The sequence below is a fragment of the Candoia aspera genome, chromosome 1, assembly GCF_035149785.1.
Source record: "Candoia aspera isolate rCanAsp1 chromosome 1, rCanAsp1.hap2, whole genome shotgun sequence".
Taxonomy (NCBI): Eukaryota; Metazoa; Chordata; class Lepidosauria; order Squamata; family Boidae; genus Candoia; species Candoia aspera.
In genome coordinates this window covers 105,677,311-105,693,066 of record NC_086153.1, presented here as the reverse complement: position 1 = coordinate 105,693,066, position 15,756 = coordinate 105,677,311, and the positions used below count along the sequence as shown (strand labels likewise).

At 38.5% G+C, this 15,756-nt stretch overlaps 1 protein-coding gene across 1 annotated transcript in view; it reads right to left on the bottom strand.

Moving 5' to 3' along the window:
* Positions 1-3,461: 3,461 nt before the first annotated feature.
* Positions 3,462-15,756, bottom strand: part of SEC63 (SEC63 homolog, protein translocation regulator) — a 34,315-nt gene continuing 22,020 nt past the window's right edge. Inside the window, exons 13-21 of the mRNA XM_063311449.1 lie at positions 15,449-15,596; positions 12,412-12,494; positions 10,861-10,920; positions 10,169-10,339; positions 9,175-9,330; positions 8,646-8,747; positions 6,639-6,737; positions 5,758-5,862; positions 3,462-4,998 (exon numbers count right to left, since the gene is read on the bottom strand). Coding sequence (XP_063167519.1) covers positions 4,855-4,998; positions 5,758-5,862; positions 6,639-6,737; positions 8,646-8,747; positions 9,175-9,330; positions 10,169-10,339; positions 10,861-10,920; positions 12,412-12,494; positions 15,449-15,596 — 1,068 coding nt within the window. The 3' untranslated portion in view covers positions 3,462-4,854. The remainder of the gene's footprint in view (positions 4,999-5,757; positions 5,863-6,638; positions 6,738-8,645; positions 8,748-9,174; positions 9,331-10,168; positions 10,340-10,860; positions 10,921-12,411; positions 12,495-15,448; positions 15,597-15,756) is intronic.

The following is a 15,756-nucleotide window of genomic DNA, read 5'->3' as shown; positions in this document are numbered from 1 at the left end:
TGTGGGCCCTTTCACTGTGGTACAGCAGATAAATCCAGTGGCTTATCGCTTAAAGCTGCCAGCATCCATGAAAATCCATCCAGTTTTTCAGAGAGCCTTGCTAGCCAAAGACCCTCCCCCAAGTACCTTACGATCACAAATGCCCCCCCCCCCACATCCAGTAATTGTGGAGGGGGAGGAGGAATACAAAGTCAAGGAAATTCTGGACTCTAGGAGGAGGGGAAGGGGCATCCAATATTTAATACACTGGAAAGGGTACCCTGAGGAAGAGCGCACGTGGGAAAATGCCAGAGATGTGCATGCACCAGTGCTGGTTCAACAATTCCATCAGCTTTTCCCTCACAAACCCAAGCCTCGCACTCTACCAGAGATTCCTCACTTGACTAAGCAAGCAGAGGAATCCCAAGCAGAGGAGTTCATAAGTTGGCAACCTCCACCCCCACCAGAGGCTCTGAGGCCAGAGAGACAGGAGGAGGGGAAGCCGCAGCCCTCCACCTCCGGCTTGCATTTCCCAAGGGGGAGGGGGGAAGAATCTTCTAATTATCTATTTTCCAGCAGCAGCCACCTGGGCCAGAAGCGTTATCAGACCTGGAGAGCAGCACTGATTCGTCCTTGGAGTTTTCCTTTGAAGAATTTCCATCATTGCCCAGTTCCCATGGGAGCTTGGAGGGGGAGATGGACTCTCATGAGACTCTGGAGGGAGGAAGAGACTCTGGGAGGGGGCTGAAATGGAATGTGAATCTGGAGGGGAGGGTGATGTCATGAGTACTGATGGTGAGCAGGAGGGGGCCCCAATCCAGGGGGGAAAACGCATGCGTAGTACTGAGGAGTTAAGCAGCCATTCAAAGAGACACAGATCAGACCCGCCTTAACTTTTGGGGTTTATCTGTCTGGGTTTTCCCACACTTCTTCAGCTTGTTAGGATTTTCCATCTAATGTAGCAGTAATAAAACACTAGAGACCTATTCCTTGTCTCAGCGTGGTTCCTGACTGTTAGGACAAAGTATCTTATAATGTATATTGGAGGGAAATGTGCAGCAGTGATGATGGGAGAGAAAATTGCAATTACTGCATTGCTAAGGGAAAAGATGTGAAGATGGGACCGTCCAGAAAGAAGCTGAAATATATGGCCATCATCTCTAAAGCCTCTACAAAAGAATTGGGGAGATTTTTTCTCTCTAGCCATTATTGCTTGGTACAGGTTCCTCCAGATGTAGGAAAACATGTGCAGTGTTCAGAGGGCTAGCAGGCAAAGGACCTTGAGATAGGTAGCTCAAACAAAACACTGATATCAAGAAGTAAGGGCCCCTGTTAGATCTGATTTTGGAAAAAGTCCATTGAGTCTCCAAGATACAGTGTGAGTTCCACAGTGGCCAACCAGATGCCCACAAAGCAGGGCACCAAGGAAGGACGAAGTCAATGAGTACAGTTATAGCATGTTCTACAACTGTTCTAAATGTTTTGGGTTTGGGGAAAAGATTTATTATGGTCCTTGACCCTCCTGGTTCTTCTTTACTGCACTTGCAGTGTACATAGTTTTGTTGTTGTTTATTCGTTCAGTCGCTTCTGACTCTTCGTGACTTCATGGACCAGCCCACGCCAGAGCTTCCTGTCAGTCGTCAACACCCACAGCTCCCCCAGGGACGAGTCCGTCACCTCTAGAATATCATCCATCCACCTTACCCTCGGTTGGCCCCTCTTCCTTTTGCCCTCCACTCTCCCTAGCATCAGCATCTTCTCCAGGGTGTCCTGTCTTCTCATTACATAGCTTTTAGAGGGACAATATCCAGCACTGTAGAGAACCTTCCAAGTGGGTCATAGTAAATGTTATAATATTCTTCTATTTCCTGCTATTTAGGGAAGATGAAATCTGGAAAAAAAAGGGGGGGGTTTCCAGCTTTAGTAAAGGCACATAAAGAGCACCGCTTCATATTAAGCACACCCTGTGCAGAATCCAAGTCTTCTTGTGCGTCTTTTTCATATAGACCCTTCAATCTTCAAAGTGTTCCACCCAAGGGACACCTAATGTGGCTGCCATAGTCCTACCAATTAATATTTTCTAAGGACTTCCTTTTCCTTTTTATGCCAGATGAAGGGAAATAACGTATTAAAATGTTTTACTGTTTCACTTTACAAAAATGTTTTTTCTAGCTCTTAATGTCAGAATCTGTATACTGTTTCTGGATTTGTTTCTACTTGGCAACTTTTAGGCTAATTGCTTGTGTCAGAAAAAAATGAAGTTTTGATTTTGGGTTTTAATGATTTAACAGTTTGATTTGATAGAAATAATACTAAGGTTTAACTAATGGTAAGGGATTAAATTTGTAAATGTATTTATACCTGTATTGGAGAAGGTCAGAAGTCACTTTCTGTTTCTGTTCTCTCTCTGTTCTGCACTTTTACAGTTTTTCTTTTTTCTTTAGTACTGTATTCTATCTGTTCTATATTCTATATTTTGTATTTTAATTATATTTTAATTATATTCTGAAAATTAATAAAGTTCTCTAAACAAGAATCTGAATATTTATATCTACTTTTATCCTTTATTAAGAAAATATGCTATTAAATATGGATCTTTTCTTTTAACTCAAACTCTTGCTTAGAAAATGTATTTTTGCTTAGGAGAGTCTGGTGAATGTTCAGGAACTTCCAGCTCATTCTTTATCACATCCTTCTTGATACTTTAAAAGAAAAAAATAAAGATCAACAAGACAGAACTTATTAACATGGCAAAAGCTGTAACATTCTTCAAGTCATTCCTTTTACATGCAAGATACAAATCACCTCTTGCCTAAAGTTAAGAAATGTACCCAGGTTTATTATTCACCATCTCATAGTAACGTAACTGCTACTTAGCACTTCTAGATATATATAATCTAACCCCCCAAAAAATTTTCTTAGGAACATGCCAGTGCTCCTTAATTATGACTTGAATCACAGCAGCATCTATGGCTGATCTTAAAAACACTATGTAGTGTTTGTCAAACATGGCTAATAGGTGGTTGAGAGACCAGTAGAAGGGAAAAAAACCAGGGCTATAGATTGGAGTGGAAACAAAAAATAAACTTAATGAAGTCCATGGCAAATCATTTCCCTATTGCTGCCAGAAAACATGAATGTATCCACGCAAACACCAGGAATCAAGTTTCACTTGAGGGAGACTTCACCTTTTGGCCTATCTTAGGCTTTAGATGAAATAAGTAATTTACTGCTCAAACTATTTAATAGGAAACGTATTTTGTTGGCAGGCTGTTTTCAAAAGAAAGCTACTTTCATATCATAGTTTGATATTATGAATGTGATGAGCTAAAAAGTGAAACATTATCTCTATGTGACAAATCCTTCTGTATAATATATGGATATTATATAATGTTGTGGATGGCACCTATTACAATCTAAGTTTTAAATTTCAAACACCTTACCCTGCCAATAGTTCCTTCTTTTAATAAAACATTTTCACATGATGTTTTCAAATTTTATTTGCAACTACTGCAATTACAAAGAGAAATATCCAGGTAAGTTTGCATTGAAAGTGACAATCTATTTCATAAACAGGGTCACAAATAAAAGAGCAGCTCATTTGGCCTTTGGGTGGCTTCTGTTATATGAAAATGTTCCTGCATGACAAATTTATTTGTCAAGAGTTTTACAGTACTTCAGCTTTGTAGTTCCTTAACATTTAATGATAAAAAAATCTTACTACATGATTGACATCTGAATGTATTTCTACAGTTTCTAACCACATCAATAATCATATTTATTACATGGGAAGAAAAAGTAGAATTTGTTGTAAGATTTTGCTTCTCCCTCACAGAAAACCTGAGATCTATACTTACTCAAAATCAACTGTGTTGTGAATAAAGTCTGGTTCTCCACATTAATACCCTCAGTAGAGAGGAAAAATGAACTATTACAATGTAAACTTTTATCAAATTTAGTCCAGTTTATTTTGAATTGTTCTGAATACAAAAAACATATCTTAGTGTGTCAGCGTGTCTGATTTAAAAGGCTTCTGACAGAATAAAGTAGATTGAAAGCCAAGAATTATAGATTTGATATTATCTTTAGAAAAAGATATTGCCACTGCTTGGTATAACATATGGTCCCCAAACTCATAGTATACATACAGGTTTATCGAAAGAAATAAATACTGTATGATTTGCTAGACAGTAGGTGCTTAGACATATTTTTAGCCATTGAGAAATAGATACTTATAACCTTCATGAGAATTAGGGGCAAGAGCTCCCCTCCACTAAAGGTAGATTTAAGTCTCTCTCTCAAAAAAGAAAAAAAGCCCATGTGTGTGACAGTATGGAATGTACCCCTCTCAGGGTAAGATACCAATTTCTGAAGTCCAAAGCAAACAAAATAGACTTAAAGCTGTACGTAATCTCAGCTCAATAATGTTCTTAACATCACTGCAAAAGATCTCTCAGATTTCCCCAACACAGAAACTCAAGTGGATGATAATTTCAACAGAACTTATAAAACAAATTGTCTAATATGAATCGTTGGTTTAATGACTGCTTCTATTTAATAATAGTATCTGTTACTATACTGGACCAAAAGTTGATCAGACAACATAGCCCACGCTTCTGGACATTGAGAATAAAAAAGCTTTTATTTTCAGTTGGAATAAATGCATCCTGTACTTAAAGGCTGTGAAGAGCCTTAAGCATCTCCCAGGTTATACCAACTGACTGACAGACCTCCACTGGGAAATTACATAAAGTACTCATAATTGGTAAAAAGAAACTTAAAAAAAAATCTTCAGTTGATCTGCACTGTTTTTATCCTTTCCCAGGTCAAGTGTGTAGAGATGTCCCATATCATACAGTTCATTCATCATACTATTTAGTCATCTTCCTCCTCCTCCTCCTCTTCTTCCTCAAAACTGTCTTCAAAACCCTCACTGTCTTCCTGGTCTTCATCTCCCTCTATTGCTGTATCCCACTGTGGATGGTTTTCTGGCACAGGTTTTGCTTCATGAACTTCCAGCTGCAGACAGAGTTCAAGTGATTGTGGGAGGGAGGGAGGCAGGCAGGCAGGCAGGCAGGCAGGGAGGGGCAAAAATATAATTTAAAATTTATCATTTGGGGAAAGTTATCTAAGTTTCTGCTACATCATATTACACATTAATTCAAGGGTACTCTAAAGTTAAGAGTAAACTGCAAAATATTTTGCATATATAATAGGTAAGTTGCTAAACAGGTTGTTCCCCCGCCCCCTGCAAGATTCAGTATTAGTCAATCTTTTTTTATCAGGCATTAGCTTGTATATTTGTGGGTCAAAATACCTGGAAAAATTCTCTTGCCCCTTGAAAGACCATTACTTAGCATCAGTTCTGTATTTCTTAAAGCAGAGTTGCTCAACGTCACAGGTACCAAAATGTTTAAAATGGCTGTTTTCATGCAAGGAGTCTTGCAAGATTTAGCTATCTTGCCATATTCCAGCCACTTTTATTATCAAACATTATTTTAATGCTGTCAGTGTGTGTGTGTGTGTGTGTGCACGTGCACACGCACACTGCAGATGACTTCATATGATGTTGCTGACCCCTGCCTCACAAGTTAAGCTTGTCCCAGCTCTTGGCATTAGAGCAGAAATTTCTTTCCAACCCAAGTGCTCAAATAAACCCAGCATTACAGAACAACTTGTAGGTACAAGACCATGCCGGTGCAGTTGTACGCAGCAACATGAGTACTGAACTTGTAGAACCCTCCCCACTCCCCAAACCCATCTGTGTGAGAAACCTACCTTCAAGGGTTTAATCTGGTCCAAGCCCATGTAGGAGTCCGATCTTAAATAAACAGTATATTGGTAATTTCCAGGTTTTCCTGGTGCAGGAAATTTTAGTTCTACCTGGAAACACATGTAACCACTCAGCTCAAGTTATAAAAGCACAACAATGAAACAGCATCAGTAAAACAAACAGCATACAATGCTAAAAATGGCTAGATTTCAATCTCGCTATTTCTAGTGCTTTTGCTGGTCATTGACCGAATAAATATGATTTGATTTGAGTGCTGAATTGTTTATATTCAATGAGCTATGTACTGTGGCTTAACAAATCAACTTTCCAAAAATTAGAGAGCTGAGGAAAAATCTTTTCACGGCCAAAAAAAGATTTCAAAAAGTTCACTTACAGCACTGAGTATCAAATGTGTTGCATCTATACAGCTGTCCTCCAATTACAACAGATTCCAGTTGATCTGTTAGTAGAAAATACCCCATTTCTCAATGCTCCTCATCAGATGCTTTAACTTTACACAAGGCTGAATTAGGCTGTTCTTATACAGCAGCTAAAGGACACAGAAGGGAAAATGTCTTCCCTAGAGTCAGTTTCCAATTGCTGTGTCAGGACTGGAAAAAACAGATTGACAGATTCCAAGGAGGGACTCCTCAAAGACAGCAGGCTAAGCTGGATGAAGGGCCACGACCCAGGCGGAGCCTGGGAAAAGCAGGGGCCAAGACAGCAACTAAGATCCAGAGAAGGAGAAGGAGCAGGAGCAGGAGCAAGATGGGGAAAGTAGACCCCACAATGCACAGCTCTGAACTGCCTATTTTTATCAGCCGGAAAGAACAGAAAAGCCATCCCAGTTATTACAGAAGAATCAGAAATGAATGAAATACTTCACCTCTTCTTGCTCTTTTAATGTACACACGTGATATGGCATTGATATTAGCATTTGTTCCTTCCTATCTGCTATATATAGCCACCACCACTCCTGTTTTTCCTGTTAAGGAGAGGGAAGAAAGAGAGGACACATCAGAGACCGTAATCCTGATCTGATTTCCATCAACAAAAACTGTAGTTGAGGTTTTGGAATAGAAGCTGTAAGTTGACTCATTCCAAGAGAAAGAGCCAAGTTAGCTTCCTTTAGCTTCACTGTTACTGCATCTCATGCAGGGCAACCTTTGGCCCAAGAATCTAATATATCCTTTTAGGCAATTTTTAGGCACATATTACCTTTTGGCAGTGGGGAGAACAGTAAAAACCAGAGAATGGAAGCATTGGGATATACCCTTGAGATCATCCAGTTCAACCCTCTGCCTAGTACAAGAATCCATTACTGGGAATACTGAGTATCATCTGAAAAAATAAGAACTGGAGTGGAAATGGAGATAACTGCCTTGCTTGAGCCTCATTCTGAATTAGAACACAGTGCCTGACATCCTAACTAGATGTGATGTTAACAAGTAAAAATGTACTGCAGTATTTTCTTGAGGGGTCCCAGTTGTTTCTTTCTATTTTTTAAAACTCAGTTTTGTCTGAAGCAAAACTCAAAAACAACATCAACTTCCAATGGTCACCAAGCAGGTTGAGCTAAACATAAGCAACTGAATTACCAATCTTAATGGTATCATACACTCTCTAAAAGGGGTTAAACAGGTCAAACTGTTTACAGAAATAAAGGCTACTTGTTATTAAAATATTGGTCACAGTGGCTAGTAACAGCTTTCTGCACAGTGGCTAGTAACAGCTTTCTGCACTCTCACATGACGGATGGATGAAGTATTAATTGTTCATTGCAAGCCAACATGAATGAAATGGTTAGTCACGATTTTGAGAAAATGCATTCCATGGCTCCAGGTGTCAGAAAAAAGTAAACAAGTGACCCCTATATTTGGCCCTGTTGACAAGGTACAGATTGCATTACAACAAAATAAAACTCTGAAAACCAAAGTATATGCTGGAATAAGCTGGCACTGTACCTGTCACATGGGCAATGTTCTTTTTAAAACAAACGGGCACTAAATGGAGGCATGGCAGGGGACCAGTATACACACGTGCCAAGCTAGAATAATCTCCATTTTTTTAATGACTGTTTAAAGAAACAGTTTATCTAATATTTATCTAAATATTGTATCTAAAAGATACAAGAAATCAAAAATCCAGGCTTAACAACCTGCAGCGTGAATGGTCTACAAGCCACTGCACGCAACATATTCACTCTGACTTTATAACTGTAGATAAAGAAACCAGGAAGGGAAAGGCACTGCACAAGATTCAGAGTAGAATACATCTACAATAGCAGGACCATAGCCTGATTTAAAACAGCTTATGGAACCCTTGTGTGCGCAGTAAGCCATCAACTTATGTTCATATGTTACAAGTTCCTTCCTTCTGTATTTAGATGCTCACAAGAACAGACGAACAAAAAAAGATGAACTGTGTGGATTAGGAAGCATCTTATTCACATTATTAGTTTACGATCAGGAACTAGGGCTTATTGTTATATGCAAATTCATCTACTTGCTCAGCAAAGCCTAGTTTAATATTCTGCCAAAAACACAAAATGGAACATTGAAAAAAGAACAAAGGAACATTAAATGATGGCAGACCTGACAGGTTAGAGCTTCTTGTTTAATCTTAACAAAACTATACTGGGCATGCTGCCTAGTGAACGTGGACATGCATAAAAGAGTATCGCTGTGCATAACAGTCGTCACAGGTTTTGCACAATTGCAAGCACTGCGCTAGTTAAAAGACTCAAAATCTACCTAACTTTTCGGAAGACTTACTGAGGAATTAAATGTTTGAGGAGAAAACAGAAACTGTTCTGGTATTTTGCATTCACTTTATAACTTGTCAAAATGTGAATAATTTCATCTCAAGATTATTTAGCTATCTCTTTGCTGACCTCAGGAAAGTAGAGACTGTAAACAGGATGGGTTACTTTTGACTTGGTTTCCAAGAGAGCCCGTTCTTTTCGCTGTATGCTCTGTTGTAATTCCTGCCACTCCTAGTAGAAAAAGAAGAATATTCTGTTCATTTCTGTCTCCCTTAAGAAAATAACTTTTTTGCAGGTTGAGAAGAGTATGTAAATTAAAACAGGAATGCAAAATGCATTTGGATGTCAATAATAACCTTGAAAGGAAAAGAATTATCAATTTTAAATGCATTTTTACCAGTTTCGTTATCTGCATAAAAACCTTTGGCTTACTGTACTAGTACAGAAGTAGACATGTTATACAGAAACAGAAAGCCCATGTACTTTACAAAGGCTTTCCAATTCTACATTTTATCTATTTTATTAACTGGAGAATAGTCTCTCTCTCTCTGCCCCACTGAATAGGCTGATGGAACTACCTTATCACAGAAAAGGCCTTGGGTTAGGTCAAATGGCCATCGGGGCATTTCTCCTTCAGGCAATAAAAAAGAAGCCTTACCGCTTCATCATCTTTGCTCTGTTTTTCGTCTGGCTCTCTGTCAGAGTCTCGGTCACTGCCATCATCTTTCTCACTTAATGATTCCCGATTAGTGTCATCTTCTTCAGATTCACTTCCTTTATCAGAAACTTCATAATCATCTTCCTTGACAATTTCCTAAATTAAAAAAAAAGGGTAACAACTTTTTTACATTCAGACAGTAGTCTTAAAACGGGTATCTTAAGCTGACACCAAATTTTTACAATTAGGCACACCACAGCATCACATTTACAGTAGGTGGCAAGTTGTAGCCAATGCTGACTAACCTTATAAAAGCTAAGCAGGACCAAACCTGGTTAGTACTAGGACGAGACACCTCCAGAAAATCTTAGGGTGGTAGGCTAGATTGGGAAGTACAAAGAACATCCCAGAAGAAGGCAGTGGCAAACTACTTCCATGTTCTTTTCCTAGCAACAATAGAGATGTGTCTATGTAATCACCGAGAGTTGAACTTGAGTCAAAGGATCCTTTGCCTTTGACACATTAGATCATTTCAACTCATGAATATGTAGCTTTTACAAGCTCCCTCCTTGACTTATTTTGGAGAATCTCTTATAGTAAAACTGTAACATTTACATCTTTTTTTAAAAAAAACAAAGGCATGCTACCAAATGATATTGCACTTAAAACAGGAAGAATATGCTACAGTCTTTTGTAAGATGACACAAATAACCTCTTCTGTTACTTATCAGAATTTCATAATGCTCAGCCACTGTATCCCACAGGCTATGGTTAAGCAATATGGAATTTGTCCTATGAGATCTAAATGGAGGGGCTAGGGTTTCATATGAATCAAATTATTTATTTTGCAGCTTACCATCCACACATAATTTTGCTTGCTATTAATCTCCATTTTTCAGCAAATTACAAACCTCAGTCCAGTTTCTCTGAAATTTAAGAATACTTTTCAACAATCCTCAAAACAAAATCCCAATCTGTTTCAGTTGATACATACACTCCCAGCAACCCCATTAGCTTGCTTTTGCTTCAGCTGCTTTGTTTGTAACAAAGGAGCAGGAGCTGACTTCTTTTTCACAAGCTTTTTCTTCCTTGATTTGGAAGTCTTCTTTGTTCCTTTATTCTTCTGCTGCCATCCTTTGTTCTTCACTTTATTAAGGTCTCCTTGCTGCAAAGTTAATAACATTTAAAGTGGTCACTTCAGTCCTTAAGCCATCTGAGTCTGTTTTAAGTGTCAGAATAGAAACCAATATAGACATTTTAATATCAGGGATTTCCTTGCAACTTGTGGAGAAAGGCAACTGCCAGGGCACCACCAGTATCTATGGGCATCTCTCCAGGGAACAGCTGGCTCTACAGAAGCTGGCTCACACTTGTTGCAAGTGTAACACCAACAGAACCCTACCTATCATATCTTGTATTTTTAACATCTGTATGCAAGTATCCTCTCAACAAATGCCTCTGAATACTTTACAAAAGGTTTAAGTCATAAACTATAAACCCAGAGATCAGATTAAATCACCTTTCGAAAACAATTTTACCCTCCAAGGGTTAAAATGATTTTAAGGAACTTGGCAATCTTGTACATAATGTGGGATTTAGCACCAGGGCCGTTGGGAGAGGAAACCTCATTGGTTACTAAACAGGGATTGCAACGCAACGATCCACACCTATTCGTTTTAAACTTACGCCATCCTCTGCGGGCTGTTCTTCCGCTGAACAGGTTGACTGTTCCTTCTCAAACACATCCTGAATAGAGGGAGAAATAAAGTATCTTAGTCTCCGTATCAACAACATGAAAAACCGATCAATTAAACATTGATAATGAACAGAAAGTGAGACATTGGTTCACATTTCTCAGATGAAGAATCCAGTTATTAACAGAGGGCAACTTCAGTCAGTCTAGTCATTGGCAGAAGACTTTGGGCTCCTGAGATATTTTTAAATTCAGATGTAAAATAATTGTTGAAGGCGTGGAAGACTTAAGGAACAGAATGTGCATATGGCTTAGACTAAGAGTTGGTTAGAAATGCCAGAACTACACTTGCAGCTCTTCTTACATAAATATCTACTCCTGCCTTCCTCTCTTTCAGCAGCCTAACTTAAAAGGAAGGAGGGCTTTTCATTCTCACTGTTGTTAAGGTACTGCAAGGAAACCAGACAGGCAGATCTATTGCAAATCACCTATAGATCTACTTTTTGACCATCTCTGAAAATGAATGAATGTTACATTTCCCAGTTGATAAATGCACATCTGTAAACTGGGCAATCCAAAAAGATGAAGACGGAAAGATTATTTCATTTTAAAAAATCAAGAAGCACATATAACCTCCTCAGAGTAACTGCATTTTACAGAAGACATTGACAGTATCCACTTTCACAAAGTGAAAAGGGAATGTAAAATCTGTTCTATTGCCAAGCCAGAAATATTTTAGAAATGTGGGTTGCAAGGGGGAGGGGAGAAAGCGTATGGCTTTTTGATCATGAGAAGTTTCCCTATGTAGCATTGAAATATGTATTTGTCATAAGGACTTGTAATAATACACTTGTTTCTTGGATATCAAAGCTCTCTTCCCACCCCAAAATCAGCTTTGATAACACAAGAGCTGCATTGCTATTGTAATGTGGCAGCCTGGTTATCAAAGAACGGTTTTATAGTTGTCTGTGGTTCCATAAAAATTGACCCACAAATACCTGGGCAGATGGGGAAGGGGGAATTTCTAAAAACAGTTAAGGACTAATTTATTAAGAACTCCCTGCATCATTTGCTGGAAACGTGAAAGGATTTCTCTATCTAGAAGGGACAACTAGGCCCACAAATATAATCAGATTCTGTTTTACATTCTAACAGAATCAGATGGTGATTGTGGGCCTAGTTGTCCTTGTATTACATAATATAGTTCTCTCTATATTAGAGTTATTTATATATGTCCAATTCTTGTCCACGGAAGCAAAGCTTCAGATTTGGCACAAATCAGATTGAGCTGTTTTCTGAGTCATTAGACTGGGATCCAGACCAAATCCTGCAATCAGTAAGTACCTCTAATTTGAAACATGGGACACAGTTAGAGATTCCCTTCATATATCACACATAAAAGCCACAAGTGGAGATTTTGGCATGAACTGACGTCTTAGGGAGTTCCACAGCCCTGTGTAGTTTGCTCCTTGATGCATTCAGGGATATGGCCGGATGTAGCATAAACAAACCCAAGAACAGTGTGTACCAATATGAATACTTACTGCCATTGTCTGTCTTGTCAAGGTGACCAAAACTGTGACTAGCGATCCTACAGTGATGTTATTACTGTCTTCATCATCCAAAACTGAAATAAAGGTTCCCCAATTATATAGCTTTCTTGTGAATAGGTTTTAGTCAACTTTTAAGTTCATGCCTCAAAAAGGAAAAACTAAAATTTTTGCAGCTTCAGCTCTCATCTGGATTTTAACCAACCATCTCATTTAATGATAAAACCCAAAGGACCTTAAAGATACAGCACAAGCAGCTGCAGACTGAAGGGTAAAGGAAGGATGCCAAAGCAAGTAAGAAGAAAGGCTTTGATAGCCGCTCAAAGACAAATTTGTATATATTCAATTTCTGCTTCAAAGGCTTTGTACAGAATCTTCTCTTTAAAAAAATTTAAAATGCATACTTTTGAATAAAGGTGTATAAAACCTTCCAAATTTGAACTATATCAAAGTTGAATCACCAAGGTTTTCAATAAAAAATGAGCTTCTTCCATCATTCTGGGAGTGCTTCAGTCTTGTAGGCTGCTTTGCACTCAAACTGTTTTGCATTCAAAATGAGGTGTTTCATACTTGAAGTGTGTATTTTGAATTCAAAGCATGTTGAATTCAAAATGTTTTGTGCATTCCTACTTTGGAATTAAAGGACTTGAGGCAACTTGATGTACAGGTAATCCTCACTTAATGACCATTCATTTAGTGATGGTTCGGACTTACAACAGTGCTGGAAAAAATCAATTTATGACTGGTCCTCACACTTATGACTGTCACAGCATCCTCACGGTCACATGATCACAATTTGGGCACTTGGCAACCAGTTTGCATTTATGACTGTCGCAGCATCCCATGGTCACATGATTGCTATTTTTGATCTTCCCGGCCAGCTTTTGACAAGCAAAATCAATGGGGAACCATGTGATTCCCTTAACAACCAGGTGGTTCGCTTAATGCCTGTGGTGATTTGCTTAATGATTGCCACAAAACAGTTCATAAAATTGGGTTAGTTTCACTTAATGACTGCTTCACTTAGCAACCAAAATTCTGGTCCCAATTGTGTTCATTAAGTGAGGACTACCTGTATAATAAAAAAATAACAAAAGCATTCAAAATGGGGTATTTCATATCTGAAGTGGGTATTTTGAATTCAAAATGTTTTGTGCATTCTTACTTTGGAACTAAAGGACATGAGACAATTTGATATATGACAAAAAATAGCAAAGGAGTCCAAAGGAACTTTTAGTAGTGCATCTTCCTGGCATTATCTGATGACTGTCAGATGTGAAGGACTGCTGTAATGATTTTACCTGCTATATCAATTGGCTAGGCAAGTCAAATATGATAGGCATCAGATAATCCAACATATCTGAAGGAAACAGGTTGGCAAAGGCTGTTCTGAATAATGGTCTATGTTACAAATGAGAAGTAAAATAAGGCAAAGATAAGCTATCAAATCACATAGACAGAAATACCAGCATGGAGTTATAGTTCATATTAAATTTCTTAACTTTTTTAGAAAATCAAAACACTAAACAATTCTTAAACAAGTAATTGTAAGAGCTTCAGTTAAGCAAAAGTAAACATGTTTAACAGGTTACGGAAAACAAAGACATTCAGATAAAACTTTTTTTTTTTTAATTATCAAGTTTCTCACAGGAATTGTGCCCTCAAATGATACTGCTCAACATCTACAGTTTTATATTCGTATATACTTATTTTAAAAATGAATTGAATGATTGCTGCCCATTTAGATCAAACAAAATTACTTTAATGGGTCAACGTAAAAGATCAACTAAAATGTGTTGTGTTAATTCTGGGAAACAACGAATCCTTGCTTCTCCCCAATAGCTGAGAGTGATGCATGATTGAACAGGAGTGTGCATGCGCGCGCGTGTGTGTGTACACACACACACACATATATATATCCATCTATCCCCAATGAGTATTCAAAAACTCAGGAAAGTAAACCAAACCTAGGAACAGTAACAGAAAATAAGACCCTGAAAAATGCTCAAACACAAGATTTCTACCTAAAATCAGTGTAAGGTAAAGGTAAAGGTTTCCCTTGACGTAAAGTCCAGTCGTGTCCGACTCTAGGGGGCGGTGCTCATCTCCGTTTCAAAGCCTTGGAGCCGGCGTTGTCATAGACACTTCCGGGTCATGTGGCCAGCACGACTCACGGAACGCCGTTACCTTCCCGCCGAAGCGGTACCAATTAATCTACTCACATTTGCATGTTTTCGAACTGCTTGGTGTGCAGGAGCTGGGACGAGCAACGGGCGCTCACCCCGCCGCGCGGTTTCGAACCGCCGACCTTCCGATCGACAGCTCAGCGGTTTAACCCGCAGCGCCACCAGTGTACAAGCAGTGAAATTATACAAATGCAATATTAGATATGACTAATTTATAACCTATCTGAGCATTAATTCATTCAGTCTATCCCTGAAAGCCGCTCAGGCAAGAGGTTGTTTACATACTAGCTAGCCTTAGTCAAAACTTGTCATGCTTTATATGCAGAACACTTGGTAAGCTGTGGTATTCCATTCCAGTTGGGGTACGCAGAACGTTTCATTTTGAACCAATCTGAGCATGAAATTTCACAAAAATTCTCATTTCAAGTGTAAAACTGTTGTCTTCATGTCCTTAGCATTCTGGAATCATTCAAGCTTAAAACACAGTGGGTAGGAAGCATTTCATACTGAGAACAGATTTTTCAAGCCTGAAACTCTTCTGCAATGCTTGGAGTAGGCTGTTCCATGGCCAGAGTAGTTTCACATTTGGAAACAGGGCATTTCATGAAACTCCAGCCTTGAAACATTTTGCACAACCATCCTCCAGAGTTATACATGTTAACCTGTCAACATGGAAGTTTATTATATCCTCTTTATTTGAACCTCAAATCTAAGACAACCAATCCAGGAAAACTCAAAATCCCTAAGGGATTAACAGTATAAATTCATTAACATCATTCAATATATGGCATTAATTTGATAGTAGGAATCCTTATCAAATCACTAAGAAAGCAGATGACACCTACCCTGGGGTTTTATATCCATGGTGATGTGTGGAAAACTGCCAAGGACAGCCATAACTTCTTCGTATTTTTCATCTTCAAGAAAGTGCAGTAAATTGTGACGATCTGAGGCTTTTAAACTCACCAAGTCTTGGATAGATTTAATTTTGTACTGTTTTCACAAACAAAGCAAAGTATCTTTCTTCACTTTTAGAAAATAAGGTATCATATACATTGTTTATCAATACATTTCTAAGATTTATGCAAATATGTCATTGCTAAATAAAAACTTACACTCTGAACTATGGCTTACATAATGCCTCATTAATATT